Here is an 18203-nt window from a genome sequence, read left to right as displayed (position 1 = left end):
TTTTTTTTTTTTTTTTTTTTTTTTAGATTCTATTTATTTGACAGAGAGAGACACAGCGAGAGCGTCTGCCTTCGGCTCAGGTCATGATCCCAGGGTCCTGGGATCGAGCCCCGCATCGGGCTCCCTGCTCAGTGGGAAGCCTGCTTCTCCCTCTCTCACTCCCCCTGCTTGTGTTCCCTCTCTCGCTGTGTCTCTCTCTGTCAAATAAATAAATAAAATCTTAAAAAAAAAAAAAAAAACAACAAATGAGAAAACCCAGGCTCAGGAGATCTTTCTCCGTGAAAGGCAGAGGCAGAGGCAGAAGCAGGACCCAGGTCTGCCTGACTCCAGCCCCTGGGCACTCTGCCTTCCTGAGAGCTTCCCTCCCGGAGAGCCGCTCCTTAGTCCTGGTCTCCAGGGCAGCCCCACTCACAAGAATCCAGGCTCTGGCTGGCTGTTCCAGCTTAGAACATGAATCCAGACATCCCGACAGGAACAAGCCATCTACTGCTGGAGTTCACACGGGAGACCCCACAGACCTGCAGCTGGACAGAAGCATCCCACTGGCCCAGCGAAGCCCACACTCTGCCCTGAGCCTGAGCAGGGCGTGTAGCAAGCATGCTGGGCTGTGAAGAGCCGATGCAGGCTCAAACCCGTGGCCTGGTCTTTGGTGGCACTGCTGGGCTCCAAGTTACAGGCTCACCTCCATTGCCCCTCCTCCCATGAATCCTGACTGTCACCACTCCCCCATTTAGCTCAGCTCTGTCCCCCACCCTCTAGGAGGTCTGCTCTCTGGGTCCACTCCAAACAGATTTCTTTACCCCAAAAGCGCTACAGCTGTTCCCTGCAATCATGCTAGTCTCTGGGCAAAGGCAGGTTCCATCAAGAGGCAATGAGAACATTTCCAAAGCCTGGACACCCAGATCAGAGAGCTCACTCGGCACTTGGCACCTGGGCCCCCCCATCACCGGTGCCTTTGAATTCTAGGAGCCTGGGGAACCTCATGCAAGTCATTTCACTCTTATCCCTCCATGGGTGATAAGAAAAGGGGTGACTATCTCCACTTCACCAGCAGGGAAACCGAGAGGAAACTTCTGGCCTGTATTCATCTTGCTAGTTCATCCAGCTTCTACTCATGTGCCAGCCATCCATGTTGGGATGCTTCCTGCTGAACCCCACTCCCATCTCGCCACAGTGGCCCCCATAACAGCACAGCAGTAGCCCCCAGTGAGGAGGAAGTCCCTGTTCCAAAACCCTGGTTCACAGGCCTACTGTCTTCAGCCCCTCCAACAAACCAGGACATCAGCCAGCAGGTCTGAGGAGCTCTGGCCTTCACCCATGTGCCTAGTGCTCCCAACATCCACTCCCCAGCTCCCCTCCTTCCCACCTCCTACTCCCAGCCTCCCTCTCAGTGGAACTGGCCCCACCCTCAGCTCCATGGGGTGGGCTTGAGTCAATCAACACATCCCACTGACCCAATCTAGGCCAAGGGGAGAGAGGAAATCCCAAGCTTTGTGTGGGAACTACCACAGAGGAGACCCTCTCTTGCCCAGCATGGTGAGGCCTGAGGGTGTAAGGGCTGGAAAAGCTGCAGCCACTTTGCTGTCACATGGACGAGTCTGGAACTGCCAGGGGCTTCTTTGGGTATGTGCTGACACTACAGAAGGCAGAACCAAAAGACAAAGAGAAACCGAGTCCTTCTGAGGCCTGGACTCCTTCAACGCTGCAAGCCAACCGATCCCTTTAATCGCATAAAGAGGACTTCTTAGCCATAACCCCCGAACAGACCCCTCCCAGCGGTCAGGGCCCCAGAGTGCTCACCAGGCTGACAAAATCCTGGTAGCAGATCTGCCCGTCTGCATGGCTGTCGGTGAGAGCCAGGAGCACCTCCCTTTTGTGCGGGTCCAGCTTGGAGCCATGGCTCTCCAGGAGGCTCCGGAACTTGCCTGTGCTGATGTAGCCTGTGTTCCCAGGGTCAAACTGAGGGGAAAGCACAGACAGCAGGCGGGTCAGTGGGGCCCTGCAGGTGCCTGTCTCCATCACCACTCACTGGCTCCTGTCCCCAGCCCCTCTACCAAGAGGCCCAGGACTCTTCTGGGATGTGTCCAAGGCCCCCATGGGAGACATCCAAATAGGGCATGGACAACCACTTAAAGACCTAGAAGGCCCTGGAGCCCTTTGAGATCACCCAATCCAACCAACTTGTGCGTGGATAGGGAAACTGAGGCTCAGAGAGGTTAAGCTCCCTCCTGTCCACCCCTAATCCTAACCCTGGACAAGAGGAAGAGCAGGAAGGAAAAGGCAACAAGGGGAGGAAGATGAGGAACTTCTGGGACTCGGGCCAGAGGGACTCCAGTGGGGGATGCTGAGGCCCCAGGGCCGCAGGGAGCAGGGGCCCAGCCTTGCAAATCCGGCCGCACCTGCCTGCCGGTGCCTCTCACACCCACACTCACATACACCCACAGCCATGCACACGGGCCTGGGTGGGGCTCCTCAGAGATACTGTGCAGCTTTGCACACCTGCGTCCCCGAGCCTGGGGGCCCCTTGCCCCCTCATCTCCCAGGGAGACTCCGACTTACCCCACCCAGCGACTCTGTGCAGTCTCAGGACTCCCCAGGACACAGGCTGCTTGGGCTGCACCCCCCTCCCCCGCACATCAGACAGACCTCTGGCCACCAGCCTGCTCGGCCCCCTCATCTCCTACCTGGGCCTCCTCACTGGGCTGGTGGCACAGGGGTACCCCAGGATTTAGCAGGAGCCTGGCATGACTGGCACTCGGTAAACATTTCCTGGGCAGATACATAGTGGGTGTTGGATGAACAGAAGGGTACTCATCTTCCAGGGAAAGTATCATCGGTTCAGGTAGAAAAGGATCTCATTCATCTCTCCCAGAAAAGTCCCTAGCCTTTCCGTGCCTCTTCTGCAGGCCCTCCTTCCTCACAGAGCCCCTCCAGCACACGCCCTGCTAGAGAATGACGAGAACCGTCTCTCGCCGATGTCGGCAGCTGTCCTGTCCACCAAGAGCCTCCCCACATGATGTTGCTGTGCCTCCATACGTTGTAGGGGGCGGCTGAGATTTCAAAAGGCAAAAACACTGTGGATGTCCTTGTGTGCAGGATAGGGGAGCCCAGATGACCAAGCCCACGTTTCTCCCCTTTTCTAGAGAAGGTCAATGGAGACTATTTTAGGAAGGCTGATTCGGTGTGCAGTACCTCTAAGACAACCCAAAAGAAATAGCTAAGAGTCACAAGTCTTGGGCTATTTAAATTCTTCCCAGAACTCAACGAGGGACGACATCCCTAAAGAGGCTTGTTTAAAAATCGGCATGTGTCCCACCTTCCATTCCAAATACCAGGTTCCAGGGATGACACCCATTTGGTTCACACCACTGAGTATTTCAGGAAACGCAGGGACTCCCTGCACCGTAAAGATCTTTAAGAATAAAAATTTGCTGTTTTCATGGGGGCAAACACTTTTCTAAGCGCTTTATGTCTGTAATTTCTCTGACCCCCGACAACAACTTCCAGAAGCAGGTCCTATTTAACTAGCCCCATATTACAGATGAGGAAATCAAGGCACAGGGAAAGGAGCACTGAGAGGTAGGGGACATGCCTGGCAAACAGCATGCTGCACCACGGCGGCTTAGCACTGGTGGCCACTGACCTTCAGCCTCCAGGGGCTGCTCTGGGGCTCTGAAGCAAAAGTGAAGGATCAAAGAGGCGAGGGGAGGGAGAGGAGGGGGGCTCATGGGCCCACCCTACACAGATTTTGAAAGCGGGAAAGAGCCGCACACGGCCACAGTTCTGACCCCCCAATGCTTAGATAGGAAAGTGAGGCCTGGATGGGAAAGTGGCAATGACAGCCAGTGAGGGTCTCCTGGTACCTGGGACCCCCCTTGCATCCCCACAGGCTGACACAGGCCTCCTGACTCACCGGCCTGGCCTCACATGGCCCCTTGTGCTGGGTGGGCTGAGGGTGGGGGTGAGGGGTGGAGATAGAGAAGCAGCCCCGAGTCCCGGGGAAATCCACTTTCCCCCCAGTGCCACCCACCCCCTATGAGCACTGCAGGGGGGCAGTGATATACCCGCAGCACGGAGTCTCTTCTGACCGGGTCTGGGGGAGGAAGCCCAGTGGCCTCTCATTCAAAAGCAGGGACACCAATCCCCTCCCAGGGGCTGCCTCAGAGGCTTGGGAGGGCAGTGGGGTGGGGGACTGGGATCAGGCAAGGGCCCCTCTCCCCTTGTTCTAGCTCCAGACAAAGAACCACCTGCTCCCCAGCTCTCCCTCCCCCCCTCCAGGGCTCCCTGCTGTTGTCCTAGTGACAGGGGCTGCCCTGTGGCTCCAGGAGCCCCCCACACCCCTGCCAGCCCTGCCCCCAGCATATTACAGGCTCCAGACTATGGAGAATGAGCTGGGAACAGGCCAAGTCTCCCTTCGCTGCCAAAACTCTACCTTTCGTGCCAGGGCCAGACAAGCCAGACAATGGGGGTCATCGCTACCCTAATAATGAGGCCTCAGGGATGACGGAGGGTGCCTAGCGGGGAGGGAGAGGCAGGGAAGGGGCTGGCTCCACACAGGACGCCTTCTACACCCCCCCGGGACCCCCACCACCTGGGAGGATGAGGGCCGGAGCAGAGGCAGACTGTGGGTATGGGGCACAGCGGGGTGGGGGCGGGGAGCAGAGGGAGACAAAGGGAGAAAGAATCAGAGAGAGAGGACGTGAGCAGAAGGTGGACAGAGGTAGGTCCCTTGCCCCAGAAGAAAACTGAGAGCTTCAAAAGGAGGCTGCACAGAGCAAGGCAAAATCCCATTCTTGTTTCAGCCACTAACGAGTTTGTATAATTCAGAGTAAACATCTCAAGCCATAATTGCCTCATCTATCAAGCGTGCCTCGCGTCCCCTCAGGTTGCAGCGGGTTAGAGCAAACGCAGGGCAGCAGGGCCAGGGCGGAGACTCAGTGTCCGGCTCTTCTTGCCTCATTCCAAGCAAAGCAGGGAGCAACCCTGTAACAGGGGCTTGGCTGGCCCTTTGGGCACACTTCCTGCCTTTGGGACTCCTTCAAGGCCAGGTATAGGGGATAAGATCCGTGGTTTGGAGCTTTTGGGAAAAGAAACCCTACAAATGCAATTTTCCTCATTAACAATGTGCTAAAGGCCCCAAAGCTCCCCCAAGCCCTGGATTCATCCAGTTTTAGCAGTGGGTCGCTCTCGGGATGAGGTCTGGGCGGGTTCCAGGCAGCCTGACGAGGGCTGGGGGGTGTGTGTGTGGTGGGGGTTGTTGGGGACAGGGGCTGTGAAAGGGCCACAGGCAGGGGCCCAGCGGGGAGCCAGGAGTCAGGAGCATCCTCGCAGCTGCCTCCTGACTAGGGAGGGGGCAGGCCAAGCCCACATTCAGCCTGAGCGGAGGATGCTGGCCTCAGGGGGAGGAGAAGACGCAGAGTGAGGGCTGACCCGCCCTCGGCTCCCGCCCACCTGCCTCCGCCATGAAAAGAGCTGCCAGAGGCTCTCAAGGGACGTTTAATCCCAGCACCATCCAGCCCTCTGGCCCCTTAATCCTCCAGGTCGCCAGTTTTCCCCAGCCTGGGGCCCCACAAACGCCCTGTCCCGGACCGCATCTCCCGGCCTGGACCCCTTCCTGGTGCACTCTTGACCTAGACTGGAGCAAGAAGCCGCCACATTCGGACTGCTGCCACCTAGGGCTGCTTCCCTTCTCTGGGGCAAGGAGCAGGGGGAGGGTTTCAGAAGGGACCCTGCCCCCAGCTGCTTAACCACGCTGCCTCGGTCTCTCTTCCAATCATATGGTAGGAACTGTCCCTTCTCAGGGTGACGGAAGGGTGTCCATCCCCATCCCTGCACACACAAGCACACCATATGCAAATGGGGGTTGGGGAAAGAAATCCACAACCAAGGGGCGCCTGGGTGGCTCAGTCGGTTAAGCGTCTGCCTTTGGCTCGGGTCATGGTCCCGGGGTCCTGGGATCGAGCCCCGCATCGGGCTCCCTGCTCCGTGGGAAGCCTGCTTCTCCCTCCCCCACTCCCCCTGCTTGTGTTTCCTCTCTCGCTGTCTCTCTCTCTCTGTCAAATAAATAAATAAAATCTTTTAAAAATATATTTTATTTATTTATTTGAGAGAGGGGGAACACAAGCAGGGGGAGTGGGAGAGGGAGAAGCAGGCTCCCCGCCGAGCAGGGAACCCGACGCGGGGCTCGATCTCAGGACCCCAGGATCATGACCTGAGCCGAAGGCAGATGCTTAATGACTAAGCCACCCAGGTGCCCCAATAAATAAAATACTTTTTAAAAAGAAATCCACAACCCATACAGCCCATGGGGGCAGCCAATCTTCTCTCCTTGGTCAAAGGGCTGATGGGACATTTGGGATCAGGATGAGGCAACTCGCATCGGGGGTGTGCTGTCAGAGGGATCCGGTGTCAGTGGCAAGAGAGGCAGCAGGCCAGGGAATCGGAATTCATGCTCCAGGAGAGCTGACAGGAATCTCTATGGTTCTCAAACTGCTCGGCAGAGTTTTAGGGGCTCTGACACCCCGAGAGGGTGGGAGGGGGTCACTGAGCAGACCCCATTCTGGAGTTGTTTCATGTACTGGCTTTCTGCATAGTACTCGGTTGAACAACATGATAGAAGCTACATATTTGCAGAATGGCTTCTAGGTCTCAGGTATTACCTGACTGAAACCTCAGCTCACCCCATGTCCTAGTTTGCCAGAGACCTACTGTCTGAGCATAATTATTACCAGCACCCCTTTCCCCCTCAAAAATGGTCCCGAGTTGGATGATAAATTAGGTGGTCTCCCATTTAACCCTCACAACAAAACTCTGAGGTAGATGCTATTATGAGCTCCATTTTACAGGGGGGGAAACAAGGCCTGGAGAGCTGAGTTGGCCACGTTGGAACAGCCAGCGGTTGGTGCAGATGGATTCACATCCAGGCAGAGGGGCCTGCGGCCTGCCCCCTCCTATCATAAGGACCATGTGGCTAAAAACGGTTTGAAAGACCCCAGTCCAATCCAGTCCTTTGTTCATGTAACAAATATTTACCAAGGATCGGCCACGTGCCAGGCATTGCACCTCATTTTCTGGACAGGGAAACAGGTGCAGAGAGCAAAAGAAACTAGCCCAAGATTACAGCTCGAGTTAGTGGTCAAGATGGGAACGGTTCTGGGTCCCTCCATGGGAACCTGCCCCAGTCTTGCCCTTCCTCGTCTTTCTTTGTCCTGTCTTGTGTATGAAATATGGCCCCTGGTTCAGAGTTTCCCCATGTGTAAAACACACATAAGGTTTCCAAGGTCCCATAAGTTTGGGAAACCCTTCTGGAAGGGCCTGATGCATAAAACCATACTAAAGGCTCTGCAAGTTCTCACAGTGAAGAGACGTGTCTGATTTTGTTCAGCCCAGTATTTTCCAAACTTATTGGACCTTTGGGCATCATACTTTCCACAGCAACATGCCACAGAACACTCTTTGGGAAAAATGCATGAGTCCATAGAGTCATTTCTTCCTTTTGTGGAACCCGGCCCCTCTGCCCATGGTTCCAAACCAGACTTTCACCTTCATTTCCTGAGTGGCAAAGGCCCTCAAGTCCATCGACACTTTGTCTGGAGGTCTGCCACAGTTAGAAATCTGCCGGGCCCAGGCCGCAGCCCAAGGGGTGAGGGGGATGCTGCCCTGGAGAGGCTGAAGAATCAGGGACTGGCCTAAGGGAAAGGCTGGGCTGAGCTCACAGAGAACAGCCCTGCGGGAGCCGGGATCTGCCTGCTCAGCACCCAGGACAGCGGCGCCATGTTCCCCAGCCCGCCCCCTCCCACCGACAGCCAGGGAGCCAGGGCAAGCTTCAGAGTTTACCCAGCAGCAGTGAAGCATAAGAAAAAAAAGAAAGGAACACACTTATTTTATATCTATTACGTATGTGTGAATTGGACAAACTGCATTTCCAGGACAATTGCACGTCTGATCCCTGTTCCCAACACTCGAACTCCCTTCCTGTCCCAGGCCGACCCTCTCCCTCTCCTGGATGTAGAGGCCCAGGATCTCAGTGAAGGGTGAGTACCTTCAAGGACCCCGAAGGAAGCACGTGGAGTGCCATCCTGGTGGAGACCTCTCCAGTCCAGAAGGTCAGGACCTGGGATCTAAGGAAGGCTCCCATCCCTGGCCCCAGTGTCCTCTCTCTGTCCTCCAAGACAGAAGGAGCCCGGGGAAGTGACCACATGGCATGCATGCAGGGGGCGGGGCAAAGCACAGGCAGTTGCCCCTCTCCACTTTGGGGACGGTTAGCAAGCCTCATCTGCTGGGTCCTTGCATCATTACCCGGTTTCTGAACAGAGATGAATTAATGAGGCTACCCAGGGGCTTAGGGCTCAGCAGAGCTGTCCCCACCCAACAGCCAGAGCCCACCAGGGAACTCTGGCCCATTATGTATATTTACTGCCCCATAAATTAGGTCCAGGCCTGCAGCTGCTGAGGTCAGGAGGTGAGGTTATGGGAATAGCAGCTTTCTCTTCCAGTTCTCCTTCCTCACAAATGAGGATGCTAATTCTCCCCATAGAGAAAACCACCTCATGCCAGTCCCGATTCTGAAATACTGATTTTTCACAAATATCTTATTACTTTTATTCTCACACCAACCCTAGAGTGAGTGATTAGTCCCGTTTAACAGATATGGAAACTGAGGTTCACAGACATAAACAGTTTGCCCAGAGGCCCTCCCAGTGAGTGGAGGGGGGCACCATCTGGCTTGCTCAAACTGGGGCTGGAGTGGATTTTCAAACCTCAAGCCTCCCTGGGCAGAAGAGAGACCAGTTCTTGAAAACCAGGTTCTGATCCTCCTGTCCTTGGGTCTCCCCACATGGAGGCACGAGGGACCCTTGTGCTCCCCTGGGATTTGGCCAGGCCAAGGCCTCTGACAGCTGGAGAAGCTTCTGTGATTCTAGGATTCCCAGCTGTATTATTTCTGTTCTTTCAGCTGCCATGGAAGGGGTCTGGGGGGAGGCAGCTCGTCCCTCTCAGGAGGTTTCTCCCTGAAGTCCCAAGACGCGCTCCTGAGCATCCTTGCTCCCCATAAGTCAAACAGCTGAACCCGGCTCTGAGGTTGGCAACCTGGTTAGGGAGCTAGAACGCCCTTCCCTCAGCAGAGAAGCGGGCATCCTGGCCTAAATCCAGGCTGAGTTGCTGGATAATGGGCATGTTTCCAGAAACCACCCAACTCTCTCAACACCTGGGCTGGAGGGGAGGAACGCCCAGACTACCCACCCCCATATAGGAAGCTGGGGTTAGGAGGGCAATGAGGGATGGGGGCTGGCGCCTTCCTCCAGGCTTTGTCTCTTTCCAGCCTCACAGCCTCTTGAAAGACCTTGCTTCTCCTTTTCTCAGAGCCCCCCAAAGAAGGCCCTGAAGACTCTGAGAGGGCAGCTGGGGGCTGTGACTCAGAGGCAGGTCCCTTGGGTCCCCAGGAGCAGACGCACTGCCCGGGCTGACTCATCTAGGCACAACCATCACAGTCGCCTGGGGACCAAAGCTGAGTCATAGCCACGAAGGCAGGCATCCAGGCCCAGGGGGGCAGCCACTGGCAGGGAGGGGTGGGATTGGGTACAACCAGGGGGCAGGGGGCTGACACCTGCCCCATCACTCCTTTCAGCCTAAACCCATTTCCTCCCGCTGCTTCTCCTGGAAGCCACCGAAGGGTCCCTTGTTCCCCAGAAATGAGAGGGCTGAGAGATCCAGGGAAGAGGGGAGTGGGAGCCGGGCAGGTAGGATAAACGGTCACCAAACACTTTCACCTCCTGGGGGCCCTCCACCCCATTTCAAAAGCCACCTGAAGCCATGTGGACAAAGACATACAGCCCCTTCTGCAGAGGACCCTTATTTGCTTTGGGTCTCTGGGCAAGCCCTTCCCCTTTGGGCCTCAGTGTCCTCCTCTGTAAAGAGGGGATAGCACCACTCACCTCACAGGGATGCTGAAAGATCAAAATGAGATGAGGACCTATGTGCATGCAGTAGGCATTCAATAGTTGCTCCCTCAAAGAAATATTTCCCGACTCCAACCTGTAACTTGCTTCAGAAAAGCTGGCGGGACAGAGGTGGTGGCTACCCCTAGTTGTTCACAACTCAAGATACACATGGACTCATTTCCGTAACACAGAAGAGTGCCCTATTCTCACGGGAGGCCACCAGGAACTGCCCAATGGGACACCAGGCAGAGGAGGCTGGCTCCGGGCTCTGGTCGCCTGATGGCCGGACCCTTCACCCTCAGCCGTGCAGGCATGCAGCCAGTGAGCAGAGGGGACACTTGGGCGCCACCCCCATCCCAGGCAGCCTTTGTCCCAAAGCTTCCCTCCTTTCCCTGCGGAAAGTTCAGGAGACATGTGGAAGAAGCCAGCTCGATAGGGCAGAAGGAACCCCAGACTGGGGATCTGGACACTAAGATTCGCCACCTAGAACTATTACGTGTCAGAGGTTCTTCTGAGAACAGCATCCATTTCCTTAAGTTCCAGGGACAGGACATGACGGCCATGTTTATCAGGCGCTCACTTGGTGCTGTGGCAAGTTCTACCCGCATGCCACGTCCTGGGCCGCACGCCAACCCTGAGGGAAGGGAAGTGTTCTAGGCAGCTCCCAGGTGAGACAATGGACGCTTGGAGAGGTCCCCTGGCCTGCCCATTGCCACACAGCTGGGAGCAAAACTGGGACCTGAGCCAGATACACATCTGTCCTCGCCGCTGCTCTAGTCACTCAGGACGCCAAGTAAGCAAACGGACGCCTGGGAACACAGGTCAGAGGGGAGCACAACTGGGCTTGAGTCCCAGCTCTGACATGACTGCACCAAGTGATCTCAGAGGGCCGCTGACCTCTGCTTCCGCCTTGGCAAAAGGAACAGATTGGACAAGATGCTTCCACCAACCTTCTCCTAACCTATGGTCCTTGAGGTGGGAGCAGCCCCGGAGGGGCCAGCGTGAGCAAGGCAGCCCCACCCAGTCAGGGCCTGCGTGGGGAGGAGATGCTTGGACCCAAGACGACACACTCGGGGCTGCAGTCTGATGTGTCGTCTGCTTGAATGCATGTGTGCCCGTTATGTGGGCAGGCAGCATGCAGTCTCAGGTCCCTGGGCCCCAACGCTCAACTGTCACCAAATGTAGTTCTGTGAGAGGTCAGGGATAAAAGGGTTAATTCAGCATGGCTGCCAAGGTCACTGGGGCAGGAGCAGGATAGGAAAGCTCCCTTTGTGCTGGTGGAGGCACGTCCACAGCCTCAAGCGCCCTGGAGGCCACCTGATAAGGGGTTGGAGGTGCAGAGCCTGAGCAAACCCGTGGCTTTGTCCTTCTCTGGGAACCTCTTTCTACCGGCTAATCGTGTGTTCCAGGGGGCCGCCATCAATGCCCTGCCTCCGGGGCAGGTGTTTTCGCTGTGGCCCCTTGCTAATCCATTCGGTGGCCCCATATGAACCTCTTTTCAGCTCCCAGAACTTAAGCCAGCTTGCGGGAGAACTGCAAATGAGGATGACTTCAGGGTCAGGCCAAGGGAAGACCCCAGGCTGGAGAGAAGGGGGCCGAGCAGGGGAGACACTTGGGGAAAGCCAGCAGGAAAATCCTCCAGGCTCAGAAGTGGCTCTCTTTCCAGGAGCCTGGATTGGGCAGGAGCTGGTTTAGAGAGGCCGCTGCTTTCCCTGTGGGGGCCTGGATCTCAGAAGCAGCCCCGTGCATCTTCCAGCAAATTCTGATTCCCAGTTAAGAGACAGCTGTTGAATGTCCACTGGATATCAGACACTGTAAAGAGTCTCCACTTCCATCTAATTCCTACTATTGTTCCTGGAGTTCAAGATCACTGTCCTTATTTTACAAATGAGGAAATCGAGGCTCAGAGAGCTAATGCCACTTGGCCCCAGTGACAAAGGCATAAGGCTTGAAGCCAGGTCCATCTGACTCCAAATCCAGGCTTTTGCACCCAGCAGGTCGTCTCAGGTGCTCTGCGTGCTGGTTGTAGCACGTTCATAATTTCAGTGGTGGGACAGCCACAACTTGTCTGCTCTCCTTCTGGGAGATTAGCAAAGTTGGGGCTCTTATGGGGGCCTGAGAAATGCATGCTCCCAGTGGAAGGGGGGAAAAAACCCAAATTACTTCCAATCCTTCCTTTTCCTTCTCACTCATCTGAGCTCAAAAGCAACTGTGCTTTGTTGACTCAACAGAACTCTGCTCCAAACACTTTTGCTCATTAAACATTTGCATATCTTGAAGGTAGATCTTGAAGGTATTTTAAGGGTGAACCTGGAAATGACTTTCCCACCCTGGAAGCCCTTTAGGGGTTAAGTGCATTCGGGTCCAGTATCTGCCATGGACCCGCTCTTTGACCTTGGATCCCTGATGACACCTCCCTAGAGTTGGCACCTCCCTAGAGTTCGGGAAGGGACTGAGACTGCCGAAACATAACCTGAAAAAGAGGAGCCTATGGAACAACATAAAGCAAGAACTGAAGGGCACATTACCTGCGCAAAATTACAAACATCAGCACGATAGATGAGACAAAGAATAAACTGGCCCCACACATATAAAAATTTACCAAGTGATAAAATTTTCTAAACACATTAAAGGAAGTGTTTCTTGGGGCGCCTGGGTGGCTCAGTGGGTTAAGCGTCTGCCTTCGGCTCAGGTCATGATCTCAGGGTCCTGGGATCGAGCCCCGCATCGGGCTCCCTGCTCAGCGGGGAGTCTGCTTCTCCCTCTCCCTGCCCCTCTGCCCTTCCCCCCTGCTTGTGCTCATGCACTTTCTCTCCCTCTCAAATAAATAAAATCTTAAAAAAAATAAAATAAAGGAAGTGTTTCTTAATAAGTGCTGGCATAACTGGATAGAAACAAGGTCTGGATGGAGTAAAGGGCTGGATGATTTCTTTAGTCACAGAAACTGTAGTAGGAAATAGAAATGCATATTTATAAGATCTAAAGAGGGATGAAGACTGGGATGCTTGGCAGGTTCAGTCGGAAGAGCATGCGACTCTTGGTCTCAGGGTTGTGAGTTTGAGCCCCATGTGGGGTGTAGAAATTGCTTAATAAATAAACTTAAAAAAAAAAAATGAAGAGGGATGAAGACTGTCTCAGGTCTAAAGCAACAGAAGGAATCATGACGGAAAATCTCAACAGATTCAACTACAGAAAAATAAGACATTTTGTACAATACTACACTATGACGACAGATTCGTATTTAGGTAACTTTAAAATCTAATATTTAGGAAAACCATTTAGATCCCAGGCACATGAAAAGATAATTCCCTCAAGCAGAAGTGGAAATAAGAAACAAAACATATGATGGACCGTCTAGGGGTTGAAGTGATGACCTCCTGGTTTCCCGCCTACTATAACTTCCAGGACCCACAGGGAAGAAGTCAGGGGTGGGGTAAGGAGGGCTGGCATGCTACTCTCCTGCTTGAGCAAGCCAGCCAAATTCCCAGAATATGGGGGAGGGGAGACTCCAAGGGACTGGGGTCATCTGTTTTCTTCACTTCCAACTCCCACAAAAGGCATCCTGACCAATTATTTGAGGGGTGACCACACAGGACCAACAGGCCAAGGTCGTGGCTTCTAGTTCTTGGGGTTTAATTAGCTTCATGCTGGGTCAAAGCTACTCCATGTGCTAAAGAACCAGACAGCACAGAGGGAACTGGTGCAATGCCAAATATCCCTAAAACCAGGGGGAGAAGTCCCAGCAGGTCCCAGTTCAAAACTGGGTGATCACTGGTGTTCCCTTGACCAAGAAAGGAAAGGAGGACCAACTTTGGCCAGCTTCTCATCCCATCAACCTCTGGAAGGTGAACACATCAGCTTGCAGAGACTCTGACAGGTGTCATGAACCCCCCACTGACCACAGTTTGGCCAGGGCTGTCCATTTCTGGATAAGGTCGTTGGGGGTGGGGCTGCCTCAACCTCCAGTGAAATGCTCTTTCCTAAGTGCACCAAGGTCCACAATCCTCAAGTCCTACCGTTAAGCAGGCCCACAGGAAAGGCAAAGGGGAAAATCCTTCCAAATTCTGAATAACCTCGCATCCTGAAGCTGCACACCCCTTTGTGAAGCTTCATAGCTATTCTCCAGTTAGCGCCACTGGGGAATGGTCCAGGGGCAGCTTCATGAAGTAGGGGCAAGGAACACAGAGGGACTGGATCTCTGCCAGAGGTCAAGTCCTGCTCAGGAGCAGCTCTCCTTAAACACAAATCACCCACAGGAAGGAAGGTAACAGAAATGGGCTTCTTTTTTTTTTTTTTTTTTATTATAGATTTATTATTTTAGGGGCGCCTAGGTGGCTCAGTCAGTTAAGTGGCTGCCTTTGGCTGGGGTTAGCCCCGCATCAGGTTCCTTGCTCAGCGGGAAGCCTGCTTCTCTCTCTGCCTGCTGCTCCCCCTGCTTGTGCAAGCTCTCTCTCTCTCTGACAAATAAATTCTTAAAAAAAAAAAAGAGATTTATTATTTTAGAGGGAGAGGGACAAGCAGACTCCTCACTGAGCAGAGCCAGATGTGGGGCTCGATCCCATGACCCCAAGATCATGACCTCAGCCAAAACCAAGAGTCAGATGCTTAACCGATTGCGCCCCCCACCCCAGGTGCCCCCAGAAATGGGCTCCTAATACCACGTGATGGACAGGGAATAGGCATAAGGCAGAACTTACTGTGAGAAAACAATGGTTTGCCCAGAGTACTTTGGGAGTTTCTTTCCTATAATTAATTTTGTCTGTCTAGCATTGTTTCCTGGTGGGCCTTCCCAGAAGCAGGGGGATGCTCCCTGTGACACGAGGGACCTCCCTCCTGTGGGAGAAAATGGATTTCACAGATCACCCTCGAGTATTAGTTGCTATACATTCTCTCTGCTCTCCTCTCTCTGCTCCAAATTCTTCCTACTGTTGTCCTCCATTCACCCAAATAGTTCCTTTTAAAATGTAAACATACACAGAAAATTAATCAAATGAGGAAGACAGACACAGAGGGAGAAAGAATGATACACTTTGTTCTAGGTTCTGATTCTAAATCTGGCAGGAGGTGTGAAGGGCTGACAGCTTGCTGGTCGTGGTGTCGGTGGCAGCAGGAGGCCCCTCCTGCCTCAGGGCGGCCGCTGTGCTCCCAGGAACTGGAGGGAGAGTGGGTGGCGAGTGCGAGCAGAGGGAGAGATGCGCCACCCTGCTGGGACGGGAGCCGGGAGCCGGTGGATGCTCCCCAAACCACAGCCAGGCCTCATTCTAATGTGGGGGATGCCCGCAAGCACCCCCCAATCCCTGCCTACCACGACTTTCCAGCTGTAATTCCGGGTCTCGGTCCCACTCGGGCACCTGCACTTGGTGGGTTCTTCGCATTGAACTGGTCTGTCACCAGAGCTGTCATTTTTGCCAACACCCCACCCCCCCACCCTGACTTTCCCTTTTTCCTTCCAGGTTCAGAATCCCAAAGTTATCTATGCATTTCGCTCATCTACGCGGGTCCAGTGACATCTTCCAATTCCCCCACTGCCATGTCCCTCTTCCTTTCCGTTCTTGCCATCCTCCATGTTCATTCACTGCAGCAGGTCCCTGCCTACTTTCTCTCATGCCTGCCATCCACCTTACCTCCTCCCCACTAGCACATAGGACCTTTCCAAAGCATTGCTTGGATCCCTGCTGAAAAAACTTTCAAAGGCTTTCCCTGCCTACAACAGGATAATGTCTGGTCCAAGCTACTTTGTCAGCTTCATCTCCTCATCCAACCCAACAGGTTCCCTCTGGCCCAACCAGACTGGGCTCTTAAAGTTGCGCAAACTTCATGGCACAATCATGCCTCCTGCAGGACCAGAGCGCTCACTAGTCCCCCTGCGCTGGAACATCCCTTGCCTCCTCTCCTCTGCATCTGGGAATGGAGACAGAGAGGGAAATACACAAAAGCTCTCAACACCAGTACTAAGCAACGAAGAAACTGTTTCCTTGCTGAAGATCAAATGTCCATCAAGAGATTCCAAAGTTGGCATTCCCAACTCCATTCCCCACACCTAGACGCTAGGAGTTGCAAACAATCACATACTATTTCCCATAATTCGCATCCCTGCCGCAAAGTTAGAGTCAGCTTTCAAAAGAGCCCATACTGTGAGTCACTCTCCAAGGACAGCAGAGCGTTGACTTCAGTGGTGGCCATGGATCTTTGAAGGTGGAGGTAAAAAAGGAGAGGGGATATTAATCTAAGCCCTTCCCCCACCTCCTCAGTCCCGACTGCAATCACCGCCCCCCCCCATCCCCGCATATAGGGAATGTCCCAGGCTTTTGATACCTATTGTGCAATTTCTACATGGTATTTAGAAGGCAGAGTTGGGAAGAGGAGGGAGCGAAGGATCTCTCAGGCGAGCCCACCGCCTACTCCTGAAACCTGGAGAGCAGTGGAGAGCACTGTCGATCAGTCTCGGAGATGCACTAAGCCACGCCCCCACCACACGGCACCGTCTCAGGAGTGCAGAGCTTAGGAAGCCCACGCAAGCAGGGAGACTGATTGTGGGGAGGGCTGGAAGGAAGTGGGGTCATTTAACCGCTCACATACCTGATCAAACAGGACTTTCCAGTGCTGGTAGAGAGGGAGGCCATGCAGAAGAGGAGGAAGAAAAGAGAGAGAAAGAAACATACTTATCACCAAGGACTCTCTAGCCCCTGATATTTCTGACATAGCTTCCCAGCTGCTGCCCAAACTCAGGAACCCGCCACAGGACACCAGGGGAAACCTGGGAGGAGCTCCCCAAATGAGTCTGCCCTAAGCAAAGACAGGGAACTCGGGCTGGGGGAGGGGGGGTTGTCCCTCTCTTGGAGTCCGGCGGGAGGAAGGATACGCTGAACAAGGGTGATTCTCAGCAATTACTAAATAAAGGCATCCAACTCTATCCAAGGGCCTCTAACAACTTCTGCCTAAAGCTCATGTCCATGTCTATTCCCACACCTGGGAACCCACCCTGCTGCAACAGTCTCCACCTGCTGGGGGTCAGAGAACCCCCCCTACTCAGGAAAACTCAGCCCTGAATAAACACTAACCGTTGCTGCAGTTTGGGAGGAGGGGTCTCCGCAATGCACTGAAATCTAAACAGTCTCTCCAAGGCTGAATCTAAGTGCTGAGTACACGAGCCTGGTGAGTACAGGGCTTGGGAGCCAGAAGCAGGTGAGAGGTTTAACCAAGGGAGCCAAAGGGGAGGGAAGAGGTTAAGCTCTCCTGGGGCACACTCCCCGGTAGGTTAGGGATCCTGGCTTCTCCATTTCCCTACCCTGAGAGAGGGCTAGGGCAGGGCAGAATGTCTCTCCAGTTTTTCACCTCTATATGCAGGTTAACCTCAGGAGGGAGTAGCTTAAGAAATCCCAGTTCCCAGGACTCCCCAGTGCCCGCTCCGCCGATGGCTCCCCAGACCAGAGGGAAGGAGACTCCAGCAGCAGATGGCAGGGAAGCCCTCTGGGGCAGCCCCTCCCCATCCTTGCCCGGGGGACCGTCGCTGGCATCGACTCGGTCTGGGACTCCTGGGCTCTCTTCTGGAAGCGACACCGCTCCCAGCACTCCGCCTCTCCCTCCTCCGGCCGGGTTCAGGGACCCGGGCCGGCTTGAATTTCAATCAGTGTGGCGACAGGGCAGGTGCCGGGAGGGAGCTAATCCGGAAGCGAAGAAGGGGGTCGCCAGAGCGGTCGGCGCGGCCGGGTTCCGGGGACTCTGCGGCGCCCGCTCCTTCCCCGGGCTCAGAGAGCCCGCAGGTCGCGAGCGGGAGGGGAGGGGTAGTCATGGCTGTGACGCGGCCGCCTCTGCGGGAAAACGCCGTGTCCCGGCCACTGCACCAGCCGCGGGGAGGGGGCTCCCGCGGCCGACCGGTCCCCAGCGCAGCGGCGGCGCTGCGTCCCGCATGGAAGCCGCGGAGCCCGAGCGGGGGGTGGCGCGCGCGCGTTTGGGGGAGACCGGTCCCTCCGCCCCCTCCCGCCCGCGGGGACCCGGCCAATCCGGGGCGCTCCCGCGTCACCTTGAAACCTCGAAGTTGCCCCGCGGGGGCGAGACGGGGGCAGCTCCCCCCTTAGTGCCCCCCAGAAAGTTTGCCTGGGCGGGGGAGGGGGCACTCACGTCTTCCGGCGCAGCCGGCGGCCGCTCCTCGGCCTCGGGTTCCAGCTCCTCGATGCGCTCCGCCTCGGCACAGGCGGCCACTGCGGGGCCCGGGCTGGGGTGCTCGCCCATGCCGACGCGGGGTCCAGGGCCGGCAGGCGGCTG

The 18203-nt window shown here is 55.1% G+C and overlaps 1 protein-coding gene across 2 annotated transcripts in view; it reads right to left on the bottom strand.

Annotated features, from left to right (window-relative positions):
• RHBDL3 (rhomboid like 3) overlaps window positions 1-18170 on the bottom strand; it is a 44908-nt gene extending 26738 nt beyond the window's left edge. The window contains exons 1-3 of one of the 2 annotated variants that reach the window (XM_021704349.1): window positions 18060-18170; window positions 16518-16541; window positions 1801-1959 (exon numbers count right to left, since the gene is read on the bottom strand). In XM_021704349.1, coding sequence (XP_021560024.1) covers window positions 1801-1959; window positions 16518-16541; window positions 18060-18170 — 294 coding nt within the window. The remainder of the gene's footprint in view (window positions 1-1800; window positions 1960-16517; window positions 16542-18059) is intronic. The other variant, XM_021704350.1, reaches the window with a different exon arrangement.
• Between the last annotated feature and the right edge of the window lie 33 nt (window positions 18171-18203).

This window comes from Neomonachus schauinslandi, chromosome 15, assembly GCF_002201575.2.
Source record: "Neomonachus schauinslandi chromosome 15, ASM220157v2, whole genome shotgun sequence".
Lineage (NCBI taxonomy): Eukaryota > Metazoa > Chordata > Mammalia > Carnivora > Phocidae > Neomonachus > Neomonachus schauinslandi.
This window is presented reverse-complemented; position numbering and strand designations above follow the sequence as displayed.